The sequence below is a fragment of the Leopardus geoffroyi genome, chromosome D1, assembly GCF_018350155.1.
Source record: "Leopardus geoffroyi isolate Oge1 chromosome D1, O.geoffroyi_Oge1_pat1.0, whole genome shotgun sequence".
In the NCBI taxonomy this organism is placed as follows: Eukaryota; Metazoa; Chordata; class Mammalia; order Carnivora; family Felidae; genus Leopardus; species Leopardus geoffroyi.
The window spans coordinates 46,930,922-46,947,818 of record NC_059329.1 but is presented as its reverse complement, the minus strand read 5'-3'; the positions used below and the strand labels follow the sequence as shown (position 1 = coordinate 46,947,818).

The 16,897-nt window shown below is 42.7% G+C and overlaps 1 protein-coding gene across 1 annotated transcript; it reads right to left on the bottom strand.

Annotated features, from left to right (window-relative positions):
* Window positions 1–6,991: 6,991 nt before the first annotated feature.
* CCDC89 (coiled-coil domain containing 89) lies at window positions 6,992–9,212 on the bottom strand. Its single transcript, XM_045483758.1, has one exon. It carries the CDS (start codon window positions 8,289–8,291, stop codon window positions 7,179–7,181), a length of 1,113 nt encoding a protein of 370 aa, XP_045339714.1. The 5' UTR covers window positions 8,292–9,212; the 3' UTR covers window positions 6,992–7,178.
* Window positions 9,213–16,897: the final 7,685 nt, after the last annotated feature.

The following is a 16,897-nucleotide window of genomic DNA, read 5'->3' as shown; positions in this document are numbered from 1 at the left end:
GGCTTAGGTCATGATCTCGCGGTTCGTGGGATCGAGCTGGCAGATGAGAGCCTGCTTGGGATTCTCTTTCTCCCTCACTCTCTGCCCCTCCCCCACTTGCTCTCAGGCTTGCTCTCTCAAAAAAAAATTCACGTCTCACACAGACATATGAAAATCCATGAGAAAAGTTAATACATTCAAATCTTTAAATTCAGGAGAGAAATAGTAAGCTTTAGGAGGCATTCAGAATAGAAAAAGAAATTGTCATTAGCCGTATGTTGTTGAACATTTGTGAAAGCAGCAGCTTTCAGCCGAATGGCCTGACCTAGATCTGTCAGGCCATATTTGGCTCTATATAAAATATGTCTTGCCTACTTAATTCTTGGAGAAAGAAAAATCTGCAGGCTTTTGAGTCACCTACACAGAAATAGAGCTTACTAAGAAGTTAAACAGTTATGTGCAAGATGCTTTGTTTTAATTTTATTGCCTTTTTGAATAGGTAATACACTCAGATGGTTTAAAATTCCAATGATATACAATAGTGTACATGGAGTTTCCTTCTCAGTCCTATCCCCAACGATTCTGGTCCCCACAACCCTCCATACCACTAATAACCATTTTTTATTAGTATTTCTGATTTCCAATATTTATTTAAGCAGATGGGAGTAAATACGTTTGCATTTTTACTCCCCTCTTCACCTCCCTGTTTCTACAGAAGAGAGTATACTACAGATAGTATTCTGCACCCTGTTTGTTTTTTCCCTACATGTAACCTGATATTTTCATATCAGTACATAAAGAGCTTAATTTTTCTCTCCCCCCCCTTTTTGTTTTTACACTTGCAATGTATTCCAAAAAATGAAGGGCCCACAGTCTAACCAGTGCCTTATTTATGGTATGTAGGCTGTTTTGCTCTTACAAACACTGCTATAATGAACAATCTCAAACATGAAAGGGAAGATTATTTTAGACTAGTACAAATAAGAGTGGATTAGAGCATTAAATAGGCACAGTCTGGCAAATAGCTAAGACTAATCCCTTTGTAGAACTGAGGAGTGTGATTGATTGAGGTAGGGGGCTGCTGTGGTCAGTTGAATAAGTAACGAATGACCAGGGAGATCTGTCCAAGGGAAAATTTGGACAGAAAAAATTTGAAAGTTTTTTCAAGTGAGATAAACAGAAGGTTTGGAGAGAACAACATCAGGTAGGGAGACTCATCTGTATAGCCCTAGGCCTTTAAATTTAATTAGATGTTTTTAGCCTTTGAAAAATAACATCCAGCTTGTCCTCAGGAAGATGGACAAATGATTAGAAAAGCCTGTTCTTGGCCATTTCCCCTAAATTCCAACTTTTTTTTTAGGAGGCCAAGATAAAAAGAGACTCCCTGCAGATAAGGCTCTGTCAATCTAAGTAGATGTGGTACAGGAGGCATTGTTGATGGCCTATCCAACACCCATTGCCCTCCATCCATAGATATCTGGGTCAACAAGGGCTGGATAGAACAGCAAGCACCTGGGCAGGTACTCCTTCAAACACCGTTCTTTAAATAACTGTTTAATATAGTGGAGCTGGGAAGAAACAGATTAAAAAACAATTTTTTTTTTAACGTTTATTATTATTGAGAGACAGAGGGAGACAGAGCATGAGCAAAGGAGGGGCAGAGGCAGGGGGAGACACAGAATCCGAAGCAGGCTCCAGGCTCCAAGCTGTCAGCGGAGAGTCTGACACAGGGCTTGAACTCATGGGCTGTGAGATCATGACCTGAGCTGAAGTCGGACGCTTGACTAAGCCACCCTGGTGCCCCAGGAAGAAACAGAGCTTCTATTAATACTTTACTGGAAACAAATTAACCTGAATTAATGTTCACTAATTGAAGTAGAGTCTGTATTTGTGAAAATATCAGCCCAGTCAGCTCACCTTTTCTGTAATCTGTCTCCTTTTCTAGCTCTCTTTTATGTTTGTTTGGTTTGGTTTTTAACTAGACAAGTTCTTAAAGGCACACTGAGGGGCTTTCAATATAGGTAACACAAAAGATCACACTATCGATGGGGCATCACTCATACATTATTTGGTTTTAGAATTTCTATTCTGCTTTCATTTTAGGGTTACTGCTTGTGGATGTTGCAGAAAAGTTTACTAGAGATGTAGGTCTGCCTTGGAAAGGAGTTGAGCTATTTTGTTTTTTAAAATTTCCCCTCATGGGCATAGTTTGGAGGTGGCCACTTCACTTTTTTAATTTGTTCCAGTGATAAGCATCATTTTCTAGATCAGCATACCACAATGACTAAACTGGTTGCTCATCCCCGGATCTGGCTGTGGGTCACAGATTACACACAAGATAAGCACTGAGAGAGTGGAATGCAAAGTGGTGTGGAGCACAGAGGGGAAAAAACAATGCTTTTCTGTGGCTGGTTAGAAGGTAGTTTGTATAGTGGGAGAAAACATGGGGTTTTGAGCGAAAAAACAAGCCCAGCTACATAATTTGAAGAGCCCAGCACAAAAGGAGAATGTGGAGCCCCTTGTCACACAATGATCAAGCATCTCAAGGCAGGAACAGCAGAGCGTTAAACCAAGTGTGGAAGTCCATACAAGTGACACGCCATGAAGCTGGCCCTGCCAGATGGGGCTTATGTTCAAACCTCTCTCCTGCTCCAGCGCTGCCCCCCCCTCCCCCACAGCAAAACTCTTTGGCTTTGGGAAAGTCACCCTCCCTGAGTCTCACTTTTTTCATCTGTAAAATAGTGAATGAGTTGGTATGTGGCTGAAATGAAAACCACTTGATACATGATAAGTTCACATTCCTCTTTCCTATTCTGTATTGTGGGCTCCATATCGATGTGAAATGTTGGGGTTCGGGAGTGAATGGTCAAGAAAGAATTCTTGAGACATCTTAGGTGCAAAAAAGGTGGTTTAGTAAAGCACAGGGACAGGACTTGTGGTCAGAAAGAGCTACACTGGGATTGTGAGGAGTGACTGACTATATACTCTTAAGTAGGGAGAGGGTTAGGATAGTGTAAGTCTCTAAGGAATTTGCAAGCCAAGGTTTCCAGGACCTTGAGGGGGCTAGCCGCTGTTAGGATAAGGTCATTTACTACTGTCTAGTAAAATCTTAATCATGAGACCCTTCAGATGTGTATCAATGAGCCATATGTTTGGAGGAGGATTGCTAACATATATCTTTGGGGAAAGGGTTGGTGGCGGTGGTGTAGCGATGAAGTTTCCAAAGGGATTTTTATACAGAAAATATGCAGGATCCTGGAGGTCAGGCTATAATGTCAAACTAAGGTTGCCTTTGCCCTTAGCCAAGTATTAAGATTGAGGCAGTTCAGTTCCTCCAGGAAGCTCACTCTGCCTATCCCAAGTACTTGTCAATAGGCTGTAAGTTGTAAGGAATTTTAATTTTTTCCACATTTCTTTTACCTTTGGTTTCCACATCAGGCTCTTCCATCAGTTTTCCAAGGCATCCATCTTTGACTTTCTCTTCTCATTACCCACTATCCTTTTAATATCTTTCAAAAGGGTATTAGAGTCCACGTCACCGGTCAATATCTAATAATTGATGACTCACAAAGTGTCGATTTCATATCATACAATCTAATACAAATGCCTTAGCATGACTTTGAAAAGTAATGTCCTCAGACCCTGGCACCTGAGGCCCTTCTTTTGTGCCCATGTTTTAGGGGACATACGCCCCTGTCCCCCTACCTTACCCACCCCTGCACTCTTCCAGACACACCCTTCCCTACCACAAAAGGAGTCCCCTCTGCTAAGTCCTCCAACAGACCACACTTCAGTATGGGGGCACCAGGATTCCCTCGTTTTCAAGACCCACCTTGCCTCTGCACAGAAGCTGCCTTCTCCACAAGCATTGGGCATAAAACTTTGGGTGAGCTACACCACCACCCCAGAGCCTGCTGAGCCAAGTGGACCGACCTTGGACTCACTGAAAGACATTGGGGGTGTTGGTGGGAGAAAGGAAGGGGTGCTGGTGCACATGCGCACCAGGCCCCTTGCAAACCACAACCCCCAAACCTGGCTGGGAAGAGGAAGGCTCTTCTGTGGCTATGTTTCTAGGCTTGCCCCCTCCTCCCTTTTCTCCTCCCCCCCAATATAAGGGGTCTGCCTGGCTTTCTAGGCTCCCAGTATTCTGTCCACAACCTGCTCTTCCAGTTTTATCCATAGACATGCTTCTCTGAACCTCTTCCCAACTATTTATGATGTCCCCAAATATCCTGCTCTTTTTTTAAAAACCTCTGTAGTTTTCTACACGCTGTCTCAAATCTTTTTCTCCATAGATGAAATTCTACTACTTATTTAAGAACCAGCTTACATGTCAATTCTTGTGTTGGTTATCCCTGCCAATTAATCCTCTCTACCTTCCTGACCTTTAACCCCAGGCAGAGTTAGCTACTCTGTGTGTATGTGTGTGTGTGTGTGTGTGTGTGTGTGTGTGTGTTTTACCCACTGTGATCTCATAACACCCCCTGTGAAAACACATCACACTATGTATAACTACTTTGTTTTGTGTATATAATTGCTTTATGTGCCTAGACTAGACTGTGTGAGAGCTCTGCCAAGGCAGAAAAGATATTTCTTCATGCTTATTCTAAGTGCCTAACCTCTGAATTTGGCACTCAGTGGACAGTCAAGAAATTGTTCAATGGGGTTCAATGAGGTATGTCATCAAAATCCCAGCTTCCACAGGGACCAAGTCGCCTTGAGAAAATTACTGAATCCCAGTTTTTTCTTTTTTGAAATAGAAATAAACATAATTACCTTCTCAAAAGGCCCTATGGATTAAATAAAGCCAGGCATCCAAAGTGCTTCAGCACAATGACAAATAGTATGAGCTGAACAGGGACAACCATGATTCAACTAGCTCCTATATTCTGATCCTTGGTAATATGTAAGAAGTAAATAGTCCTTTCAGGCCATCAATGTGGTTTCTTGGAATTTGTGTTTAATATCACAATCTTAGTAGGACTATGAGAAAATAGGTTTAAAAAACTGCCTGAGGTAAAGTAACACTGGAAAATTGCTTATTAAAAAGATTCCAAGGGGCGTCTGGATGGCTCAGTTAGTTAAGCATCTAATTCTCAGGTCATGCCTCAGGTCATGATCTCATGGTTTGTGAGATCTGAGCCCCGCATCAGGCTCTGAACTGATAGTGTGGAGCCTGCTTGTGATTCTCTCTCTCCCTCTCTCTCTGTCCCTCTCCTGCTCGCATGCTCTCTCTCAAAAAATAATTTTTTAAGATAGCAAGTAATACTTTTTAATAAATCCAAATTATTAGGTAACTCTTGGGACTCTTGGCCCCTGTGAGGTAAGAAAAATACTCTATTACTGTGGGAAACAGAACACCATAATGACCATAGGCCCATATTCATTCAGGGTCCAAGATCTCTGAGAAAACTGGATATCATAAGGTTAAAAATAACCTGAAAGGACTTGAATGAATTGCCCTTGGAAAATGTGGTCTGTTCTTTAGTATGCAGATAGGGATGTTTTGCTTAAAGAAAGCCAGATGTATATAGCACAGTGCATTCACTCCCTTCTTTGTCTTTGCTTCTATGGTAAAGATTTCTATCGGAACATACGTATCTGCAAGTCTGCTCTCATTCGCAAGTACGCAAATACGTATGATAGCTGAATCAGATGTACATTGTTGACATGCTTTGCTAAGCTTCTGTTAATCAATGCTGATCTGTTTTTCCTGAAAACATATATAAGAAGATCTACAATAAACCTCAGTGCCTTGGGCTGTTGGCTTGGGGTCTCCTGTGCCTTGCTATACTGTCCTCTCTTTTTCTCAGTTCCTCCGCCCCCTCCCAGGTCCATGGCCCTTTGAGGTCGACATATTACAATCTATTTTGAGGGGTATTCATAATGTTTCTATATCAACTAAAAACAGGGATATAAGTAAGCACTAAGTATATTTTTATAACTACCTCTTTAAGAATTTTCTATAAATATATATAATAACTATTTTGTTTGTATGTATCTACATATTTAGGTATTCCTAAAACATGCTGTTAAGTATACATATATATATTTTGTTTAGATGTTTGGTTGTTTGTTTATTTGTTTTTGAGAGAGAGCGCGAGAGAGAGCTGGGGAGGGGGAGAGGGAGAGGGAGAGGGAGAGAGAGAAGCCTAAACAGGCTTCACACCTAGCATGGAGCCCAATGCAGGACTTGATCCCAAGACCAGGAGACCGTGACCTGAGCTGAAATCACGAGTAAGACACTCAACCGAGCCACCCAAGTGCCCCTAGATGTTTTTTTTTTTTTTAAGGAAAAAGTTAATTGCAAGGAAATATGCTAATAGAAACAAAACAATCACTTTGCATTGCTTTATGTATCGTACCCAGTCTGCTCTGAATGTTACCTAAATTGGGGCCTTTTGTCTGTTGGCACATTATGTAATATTAAATGAAACTACTGATATTTGCAACCTTGTACCTCTATATCCTGTTTTCATTAAGGGAAAAACCCAAGAAAATGGAATGTGATCTCAGCTTGCAGGAAAAATACAAACTGGTTGATTTCACTTATTTGAATCTTATTGCTCATATAGAATGACTGTAATAAAGTTTGCCTACTTTGGTAAAGAACTTACTGATTTCAATCTTTGTTTTCCAAACTAGTGCAAGTAAAATAAAATCAAAAGGATACTGCTGTAAAGCAGATGAAGCAAGCAACTGTTTGGCCAGTTGCAAAATATGACACTTTTTTCTGCGAGCTCTCTATGCCATTATCATGCTATTAACTGTTACAGTTTATAATTTAAACTATGGGAGACTACAAGCCTACCTATCTCCAAGGGGGAACTATACTAAATTACTTTCACCATAGTACATCTCATTGCATTTCAGATTCCCTTAAGCCCATAGGAGCTGCTAATTTAAAATCTTAGGATATACGAAGATATCTGAGGTTGAGAATGAATAGGTTATGAGGAAGGTAGAGATAATGATAGCAAACTCTGGAGGATTTCAAAGGCACAGAAAGAAGTCAGGTAAATCTTGTGTATTCTAGGTGGTAGGACTGAAAATCAGTGTTAGCGTTACAATAGTAATAACCACAAGATCATAGTAAAGCAGCTTTTCTTTTTCCTATTGTGCTTAAAGGTATAATACACATAATGCTAAGGCACAAATATTTCAATTCTAAACTAGAGGAAAGAGGAAACAGAAGCTTCCTATGGGAAGAGATGGCGGAGTTTGGCGTTGAGTTCTCTCTCCTTGCTTAAAAGGCCCAGGCTGTGCTTTTTGAAGGCTTCAGATTGCAGCCTGAGTTCATCATAGGCCTTCTGGATCCCATCGATCCTGCGCTGAAGTTCTCGTACTCTCAAGTTACTGTCCACGGCCACGGCCTCCTGTTCAAACCTCTGTAGCGCATGCCTCCTGGCCTCATCTGCTGTCTCCAGCTTCTCCTCAAGCTGGCGGATCTCCGCTTGCTTGCTCTGAAGCGCCCTGCCCCTTTCCATGGACAGCTGCAGCAGCTCATCTTTCTCGCGAGTGACCGTCTGCAGTCTGGCCTGCAGCTCCTGCTTCAGGCTGCTGTGAGCCTGCTCCGCCGCGGCCATCTGCTCCGCGATCTGCTGGTGCTGCTGCTGGAGGCTCTGCAGCTGGCTGTGCAGCTGCTCTGTCTCCTTGGCGTGGGCACAGGCCTGCCGGCTCTGCAGCTCCAGCAGCTCTTTCTCTCTGGCTTGTGCCTGGCGGGCATCCCGAGTACACCTCTGTTTCAGGGTCTCCAGCTCCTTGGAGAGGGCCTCGCTCCGGACGGTGAGCTGGCGCACTTTGGCCTCCTGGTCCTTCAGAGCCTGGCTGAAGAGGCTGTCATTCTCCAGCCTCAGTTTCTCATTCTCCTCCCTGAGCTTGACGTTCTGACTCTTGTGTTCGTCCTTGAAGCGGATCATCAACTCGTGGTTGGCTGCCAGGGTCATAAAGCGTTCCTCCAGCTTCTGGGCATGCTCGCTCACGGCCTTCAGCTTCTCAGCCTCCAGCATCCTCTTCTCTTCCAGCTCTGTGTTGAGCAGCTCCAGGATCTGGCAGCGCTCCAGGGCCTCATCTGACCTCCGCTTCAGGATGCAGATGAGCTGGGACTGCTCTTGGATGCGGGAGCAAAGCATGGCCTTCTCACTCTTCTCCTCCTCGGACAGTCCCCGGAGATTCGCCAAGGCCTCCCTCAGACCGCCCAGTTCCTTAAACTCCATCTCCTCTTCCTGCTTTTCTGGTTTTTTGTCTTTCTTATCGAAGGGTTCTTCAGTATGTGGAGTGTCCATCCTGACAGCCTTTTCTTCCTGAGGCATAGGTGCTGCTCTCCTCCAATATCGGCTGACTACACCTGACTACACAGCCGTTCGCCCTCAGATTCAAAAGCCTCGGAGTGTTGCTAGGGACTCCCAGCGCTCTCCAGCAGTTGCTTTTTCCAGTAAGCAGCCCCGTGATTGGTGGACAGGTCTTCAGAATGCCGTGAAGGAACAGGGAGATCTGAGGGACTGGAGAACCAATCTGTGCTTGCCTTTCTAACGAATCACAGCTCTCTGCTCCCAGCCCAGCATCTGGCCTATACTGTACAGAGAAGAGATGCCAGGCCCACTGGGTTTTCAGCCAGCATCAGGGTGCAAAACAAACAAACGCGACTCCACCTAATTTCTGAGAGGAGTAAATAAATCAAGCTGCCTGTGACATATTTTTCCTCCATCTCCCCCCTTCACTTGTCATGAGAATAAATTACTCTCTGTGGAAACACGTTTGCTCCTTAGAAATGTGTCATCTATAAATACAAAGTAGCAGTGGTGCTCTGGGAGCCAGGATCCTGAGTGGCTGTGAGTTGAACCTATAATGTTTAACACAGCTCAGTACAAGAGCAAACCCCAGTGAAATTTCTTTAGTTTCCCTTCCTATTGTCCCCGGCTGGGAATACATCTTATTAGATATTCAGCTTTCCCTGTTTCTACTCAATGGCAAAATAAGGTTATAGAAAGAAGCTTAATGAACAATATAGATGTGCTGAACATTAAAACTGAAAGAAAGATCCAGATGAGGCTTGCTATCATATACCAAAGTCAATTCCAGATTAAACACTTAAGTATAACAAGTAAATTAAAGTGTTCAAAATGGAAACAAAGGAAACACAGGTAAGAATAAAACCTTAAAATAAGAATCAGTTTATTCATTATGTAAAAGAGGAGTAAGGAAAAGCTTAATGTGACTTTGCCGAACATCTCAAGTTACTTATAACTTTTTTTTTTTTTTTTTTTTATAATATATGAAATTTATTGTCCAAATTGGTTTCCATAAAACACCCAGTGCTCATCCTAAAAGGTGCCCTCCTCAATACCCATCACCCACCCTCTCCTCCCTCCCACCCCCCATCAACCCTCAGTTTGTTCTCAGTTTTTGACAGTCTCTTATGCTTTGGCTCTCTCCCACTCTAACCTCTTTTTTTTTTTTTTTCCTTTTTTCCTCCCCCTCCCCCACGGGTTCCTGTTACGTTTCTCAGGGTCCACATAAGAGTGAAACCATATGGTATCTGTCTTTCTCTGTATGGCTTATTTCACTTAGCATCACACTCTCCAGTTCCATCCACGTTGCTACAAAAGGCCATATTTCATTTTTTCTCATTGCCACGTAGTACTCCATTGTGTATATAAACCACAATTTCTTTATCCATTCATCAGTTGATGGACATTTAGGCTCTTTCCATAATTTGGCTATTGTTGAGAGTGCTGCTATGAACATTGGGGTACAAGTGCCCCTATGCATCAGTACTCCTGTATCCCTTGGGTAAATTCCCAGCAGTGCTATTGCTGGGTCATAGGGTAGGTCTATTTTTAATTTTCTGAGGAACCTCCACACTGTTTTCCAGAGCGGCTGCACCAATTTGCATTCCCACCAACAGTGCAAGAGGGTTCCCGTTTCTCCACATCCTCGCCAGCATCTATAGTCTCCTGATTTGTTCATTTTGGCCACTCTGACTGGCGTGAGGTGATACCTGAGTGTGGTTTTGATTTGTATTTCCCTGATAAGGAGCGACGCTGAACATCTTTTCATGTGCCTGTTGGCCATCCGGATGTCTTCTTTAGAGAAGTGTCTATTCATGTTTTCTGCCCATTTCTTCACTGGGTTATTTGTTTTTCGGGTGTGGAGTTTGGTGAGCTCTTTATAGATTCTGGATACTAGCCCTTTGTCCGATATGTCATTTGCAAATATCTTTTCCCATTCCGTTGGTTGCCTTTTAGTTTTGTTGGTTGTTTCCTTTGCTGTGCAGAAGCTTTTTATCTTCATAAGGTCCCAGTAATTCACTTTTGCTTTTAATTCCCTTGCCTTTGGGGATGTGTCGAGTAAGAGATTGCTACGGCTGAGGTCAGAGAGGTCTTTTCCTGCTTTCTCCTCTAAGGTTTTGATGGTTTCCTGTCTCACATTCAGGTCCTTTATCCATTTTGAGTTTATTTTTGTGAATGGTGTGAGAAAGTGGTCTAGTTTCAACCTTCTGCATGTTGCTGTCCAGTTCTCCCAGCACCATTTGTTAAAGAGGCTGTCTTTTTTCCATTGGATGTTCTTTCCTGCTTTGTCAAAGATGAGTTGACCATACGTTTGTGGGTCTAGTTCTGGGGTTTCTATTCTATTCCATTGGTCTATGTGTCTGTTTTTGTGCCAATACCATGCTGTCTTGATGATGACAGCTTTGTAGTAGAGGCTAAAGTCTGGGATTGTGATGCCTCCTGCTTTGGTCTTCTTCTTCAAAATTCCTTTGGCTATTCGGGGCCTTTTGTGGTTCCATATGAATTTTAGGATTGCTTGTTCTAGTTTCGAGAAGAATGCTGGTGCAATTTTGATTGGGATTGCATTGAATGTGTAGATAGCTTTGGGTAGTATTGACATTTTGACAATATTTATTTTTCCAATCCATGAGCAGGGAATGTCTTTCCATTTCTTTAAATCTTCTTCAATTTCCTTCGTAAGCTTTCTATAGTTTTCAGCATACAGATCCTTTACATCTTTGGTTAGATTTATTCCTAGGTATTTTATGCTTCTTGGTGCAATTGTGAATGGGATCAGTTTCTTTATTTGTCTTTCTGTTGCTTCATTGTTAGTGTATAAGAATGCAACTGATTTCTGTACATTGATTTTGTATCCTGCAACTTTGCTGAATTCATGTATCAATTCTAGCAGACTTTTGGTGGAGTCTATCGGATTTTCCATGTATAATATCATGTCATCTGCAAAAAGCGAAAGCTTGACTTCATCTTTGCCAATTTTGATGCCTTTGATTTCCTTTTGTTGTCTGATTGCTGATGCTAGAACTTCCAGCACTATGTTAAACAACAGCGGTGAGAGTGGGCATCCCTGTCGTGTTCCTGATCTCAGGGAAAAAGCTCTCAGTTTTTCCCCGTTGAGGATGATGTTAGCTGTGGGCTTTTCATAAATGGCTTTTATGATCTTTAAGTATGTTCCTTCTATCCCCACTTTCTCAAGGGTTTTTATTAAGAAAGGGTGCTGGATGTTGTCAAAGGCCTTTTCTGCATCGATTGACAGGATCATATGGTTCTTCTCTTTTTTTTTGTTAATGTGATGTATCACGTTGATTGATTTGCGAATGTTGAACCAGCCCTGCATCCCAGGAATGAATCCCACTTGATCATGGTGAATAATTCTTTTTATATGCCGTTGAATTCGATTTGCTAGTATCTTATTGAGAATTTTTGCATCCGTATTCATCAGGGATATTGGCCGGTAGTTCTCTTTTTTTACTGGGTCTCTATCTGGTTTAGGAATCAAAGTAATACTGGCTTCATAGAATGAGTCTGGAAGTTTTCCTTCCCTTTCTATTTCTTGGAATAGCTTGAGAAGGATAGGTATTATCTCTGCTTTAAACGTCTGGTAGAACTCTCCTGGGAAGCCATCTGGTCCTGGACTCTTATTTGTTGGGAGATTTTTAATAACCGATTCAATTTCTTCGCTGGTTATGGGTCTGTTCAAGCTTTCTATTTCCTCCTGGTTGAGTTTTGGAAGAGTGTGGGTGTTCAGGAATTTGTCCATTTCTTCCAGGTTGTCCAATTTGTTGGCATATAATTTTTCATAGTATTCCCTGATAATTGTTTGTATCTCTGAGGGATTGGTTGTAATAATTCCATTTTCATTCATGATTTTATCTATTTGGGTCATCTCCCTCTTCTTTTTGAGAAGCCTGGCTAGAGGTTTGTCAATTTTGTTTATTTTTTCAAAAAACCAACTCTTGGTTTCGTTGATCTGCTCTACAGTTTTTTTAGACTCTATATTGTTTATTTCTGCTCTGATCTTTATTATTTCTCTTCTTCTGCTGGGTTTAGGCTGCCTTTGCTGTTCTGCTTCCATTTCCTTTAGGTGTGCTGTTAGATTTTGTATTTGGGATTTTTCTTGTTTCTTGAGATAGGCCTGGATTGCAATGTATTTTCCTCTCAGGACTGCCTTCGCTGCGTCCCAAAGCGTTTGGATTGTTGTATTTTCATTTTCGTTTGTTTCCATATATTTTTTTATTTCTTCTCTAATTGCCTGGTTGACCCACTCATTCGTTAGTAGGGTGCTCTTTAACCTCCATGCTTTTGGAGGTTTTCCAGACTTTTTTCTGTGGTTGATTTCAAGCTTCATAGCATTGTGGTCTGAAAGTATGCATGGTATAATTTCAATTCTGGTAAACTTATGGAGGGCTGTTTTGTGACCCAGTATATGATCTATCTTGGAGAATGTTCCATGTGCACTCGAGAAGAAAGTATATTCTGTTGCTTTGGGATGCAGAGTTCTAAATATATCTGTCAAGTCCATCTGATCCAATGTCTCATTCAGGGCCCTTGTTTCTTTATTGACCGTGTGTCTAGATGATCTATCCATTTCTGTAAGTGGGGTGTTAAAGTCCCCTGCAATGACCACATTCTTATCAATAAGGTTGCTTATGTTTATGAGTAGTTGTTTTATATATTTGGGGGCTCCGGTATTCGGTGCATAGACATTTATAATTGTTAGCTCTTCCTGATGGATAGACCCTGTAACTATTATATAATGTCCTTCTTCATCTCTTGTTACAGCCTTTAATTTAAAGTCTAGTTTGTCTGATATAAGTATGGCTACTCCAGCTTTCTTTTGGCTTCCAGTAGCATGATAAATAGTTCTCCATCCCCTCACTCTCAATCTAAAGGTGTCCTCAGGTCTAAAATGAGTCTCTTGTAGACAGCAAATAGATGGGTCTTGTTTTTTTATCCATTCTGATACCCTATGTCTTTTGGTTGGCGCATTTAATCCATTTACATTCAGTGTTATTATAGAAAGATATGGGTTTAGAGTCATTGTGATGTCTGTATGTTTTATGCTTGTAGTGATGTCTCTGGTATTTTGTCTCACAGGGTCCCCCTTAGGATCTCTTGTAGGGCTGGTTTAGTGGTGACAAATTCCTTCAGTTTTTGTTTGTTTGGGAAGACCTTTATCTCTCCTTCTATTCTAAATGACAGACTTGCTGGATAAAGGATTCTCGGCTGCATATTTTTTCTGTCTAGCACACTGAAAATCTCGTGCCAATTCTTTCTGGCCTGCCAAGTTTCAAAAGAGAGATCAGTCACGAGTCTTATAGGTCTCCCTTTATATGTGAGGGCACGTTTACCCCTTGCTGCTTTCAGAATTTTCTCTTTATCCTTGTATTTTGCCAGTTTCACTATGATATGTCGTGCAGAAGATCGATTCAGGTTCCGTCTGAAGGGAGTTCTCTGTGCCTCTTGGATTTCAATGGCTTTTTCCTTCCCCAGTTCAGGGAAGTTCTCAGCTATTATTTCTTCAAGTACCCCTTCAGCACCTTTCCCTCTCTCTTCCTCCTCTGGGATACCAATTATGCGTATATTATTTCTTTTTAGTGTATCACTTAGTTCTCTAATTTTCCCCTCATACTCCTGGATTTTTTTATCTCTCTTTCTCTCAGCTTCCTCTTTTTCCATAACTTTATCTTCTAGTTCACCTATTCTCTCCTCTGCCTCTTCAATCCGAGCTGTGGTGGTCTCCATTTTGTTTTGCATTTCATTTAAAGCGTTTTTCAGCTCCTCATGACTGTTCCTTAGTCCCTTGATCTCTGTAGCAAGGGATTCTCTGCTGTCCTGTATACTGTTTTCAAGCCCGGCGATTAATTTTATGACTATTATTCTAAATTCACTTTCTGTTATATTATTTAAATCCTTTTTGATCTGCTCATTAGCTGTTGTTATTTCCTGGAGATTCTTCTGAGGGGAATTCTTCCGCTTGGTCATTTTGGATAGTCCCTGGCGTGGTGAGGACCTGCAGGGCACTTCCCCTGTGCTGTGGTGTATAACTGGAGTTGGTGGGCGGGGCCGCAGTCCGACCTGATGTCTGCCCCCGGCCCACCGCTGGGGCCACAGTCAAACTGGTGTGTGTCTTCTCTTCCCCTCTCCTAGGGGCGGGATTCACTGTGGGGTGGCGTGGCCCGTCTGGGCTACTTGCACACTGCCAGACTTGTGATGCTGGGGATCTGGCGTATTAGCTGGGGTGGGTAGGCAAGGTGCACAGGGGCAGGAGGGGCAGGCTTAGGTCGCTTCTCCTTAGGTGATCCACTTCAGGAGGGGCCCTGTGGCAGCGGGAGGGAGTCAGATCCGCTGCCGGAGGTTTGGCTCCGCAGAAGCACAGAGTTGGGTGTTTGCGCGGAGCGAGGAAGTTCCCTGGCAGGAACTGGTTCTCTTTGGGATTTTGGCTGGGGGATGGGCGGGGGAGATGGCGCTGGCGAGCGCCTTTGTTCCCCACCAAACTGAGCTCTGTCGTCCGGGGGCTCAGCAGCTCTCCCTCCCTTTGTCCTCCAGCCTTCCCGCTTTCTGAGCAGAGCTGTTAACTTATGACCTCCTAGACGCTAAGTCGCGCTTGCTGTCGGAACACAGTCCGTCAGGCCCCTCCGCTTTTGCAGGCCAGACTCCGGGGCTCTGCTTGGCCGGCGAGCCGCCCCTCCGCCCCGGCTCCCTCCCGCCAGTCCGTGGAGCGCGCACCGCCTCGCCGCCCTTCCTACCCTCTTCCGTGGGCCTCTCGTCTGCGCTTGGCTCCGGTGACTCCGTTCTGCTAATCCTCTGGCGGTTTTCTGGGTTATTTAGGCAGGTGTAGGTGGAATCTAAGTGATCAGCAGGACGCGCGGTGAGCCCAGCGTCCTCCTACGCCGCCATCTTCCTGGAATCTCTACTTATAACTTTTTAAATTGTGAGCTCTGAGGTCTCTCCAGCCCCTTGTTCCTTAGGACCTGCTTGACATTTTACTTCCTAGTCCATCCCAACTACTGATGTTCCCCTAACCAACCAGCTCTCTGGCCTTGTTTGTGCGTGTTCTCTCTGCCTGGAATGCCTTTTCCCACCTTGTCCTTTGTTACTCTACTCACTTACTGAGCATCAATACTCAGTTGAGAATCATCTCCTCTGTGAAGCCTTTCCTGGCCCCCACATGTAGAATTGACTGCTCACCTCTTTTGGTGCATCCACTGGAGACTGTTCACAATTCTAATGGAAACTGTGAAAGCCTTATTGCACTCATGGCTCACCTGCCTGCCTCCCCCTATTAAGCCTGAGATCATTAAGGGCAGGGGCTGTGACTGTTCCATCATTGATACTTGACAAGCGCCTGGCACCTTGGGGGAGGCTTAGATAAATGTGTGGTGAATAGATGTTGAAGGCAAATTTCAAAAACCAGGAAAAATATCCACCATAAAGATGACAGATGATAAATTTATATTTTTATAGAGCCTGAACAAATAAATAAAGCATTAACATCTAAAAAGAGAAACAAATTCACAGATGAAGGGGGGAAAATGGGCAAGGATTGAACCCCCTCAGTGATCCAATAAGTTAAATTTAGATACCATTTCATCCATCAATTTAGTCACAATTTTCCCCCTATTTTAAGACTACCCAGGACTGGTGAGGGTATAGTGAAATAGGTACTCCCACACTATTGGTGAAAATCAGTTGACGGCACATATTGAGGACTAAAAACATTTTTATGCTTTTTAAACTAATGATTGCCCTTTTGGGGGAGCGTTTTGCTTAGGAAATAATCCAAAAGATAAAGTTTTTCACTGCAGTGTGGTTTATAACAACTAAAAGTTGGAAACCTCAATGTCCAAAAAAGAGAAAATTAAGAAATTATATTTTCTTAGGATATTATGCAGCTATTAAACATTATCATGCTTGTAAGTAATTTAATGGCATGGAAAACTTCATGCTAGAAATATAAGTGAAAAAAGAAAGATAAAAATCTTAAAATTCAGAATGATCCTAGTGACTATTGCTATGACCACTGTTTCTGGTGTTCGGACTTCATCTCTCAAGTCATGATGATCAGGAAAAAGCCTGAGTGTCATTGTAGATGTTGGATGGATTTTCAAATGCTTCAGATTTCACCAGAAGGAAAACAGATGAGAAATAATCTGATCTTTGGTCTCAGAGATCAGGGTCTCATGTCTGTAAAGGGAAAGCAATGTTGGAAGACTAGGAAATTTCCTGAACTGAAATTTTAATAACTACTTAAACTGTAGGATATTGAGGTTATATGAAAGTGGATTCCAAAGACTTCACAAATATGAATTAGGGGCGCCTGGGTGACTCAGTCAGTTAAGTGTCTGACTTCGGCTCAGCTCATGATCTCACGGCTCATGAGTTTGAGCCCTACATCAGGCTCACTGCTGTAAGTGCGGAGCCTGCTTCAGATCTTCTGTCCCTCTCTCTGGGCCCCTCCCACACTTGGTGCTCACGTGTGCTCTGTCTCTCTCAAAAATAAATATTAAAAAAAGTGAACTAAACTTATTTGTATTTCCCCCTCATTTCTCTTCTTTTCCTTAAATTTCAAGCTCATACACTGAAATGGAACTTACAAAGTTGAGACAAGTGACTAGAAAATTAGAACA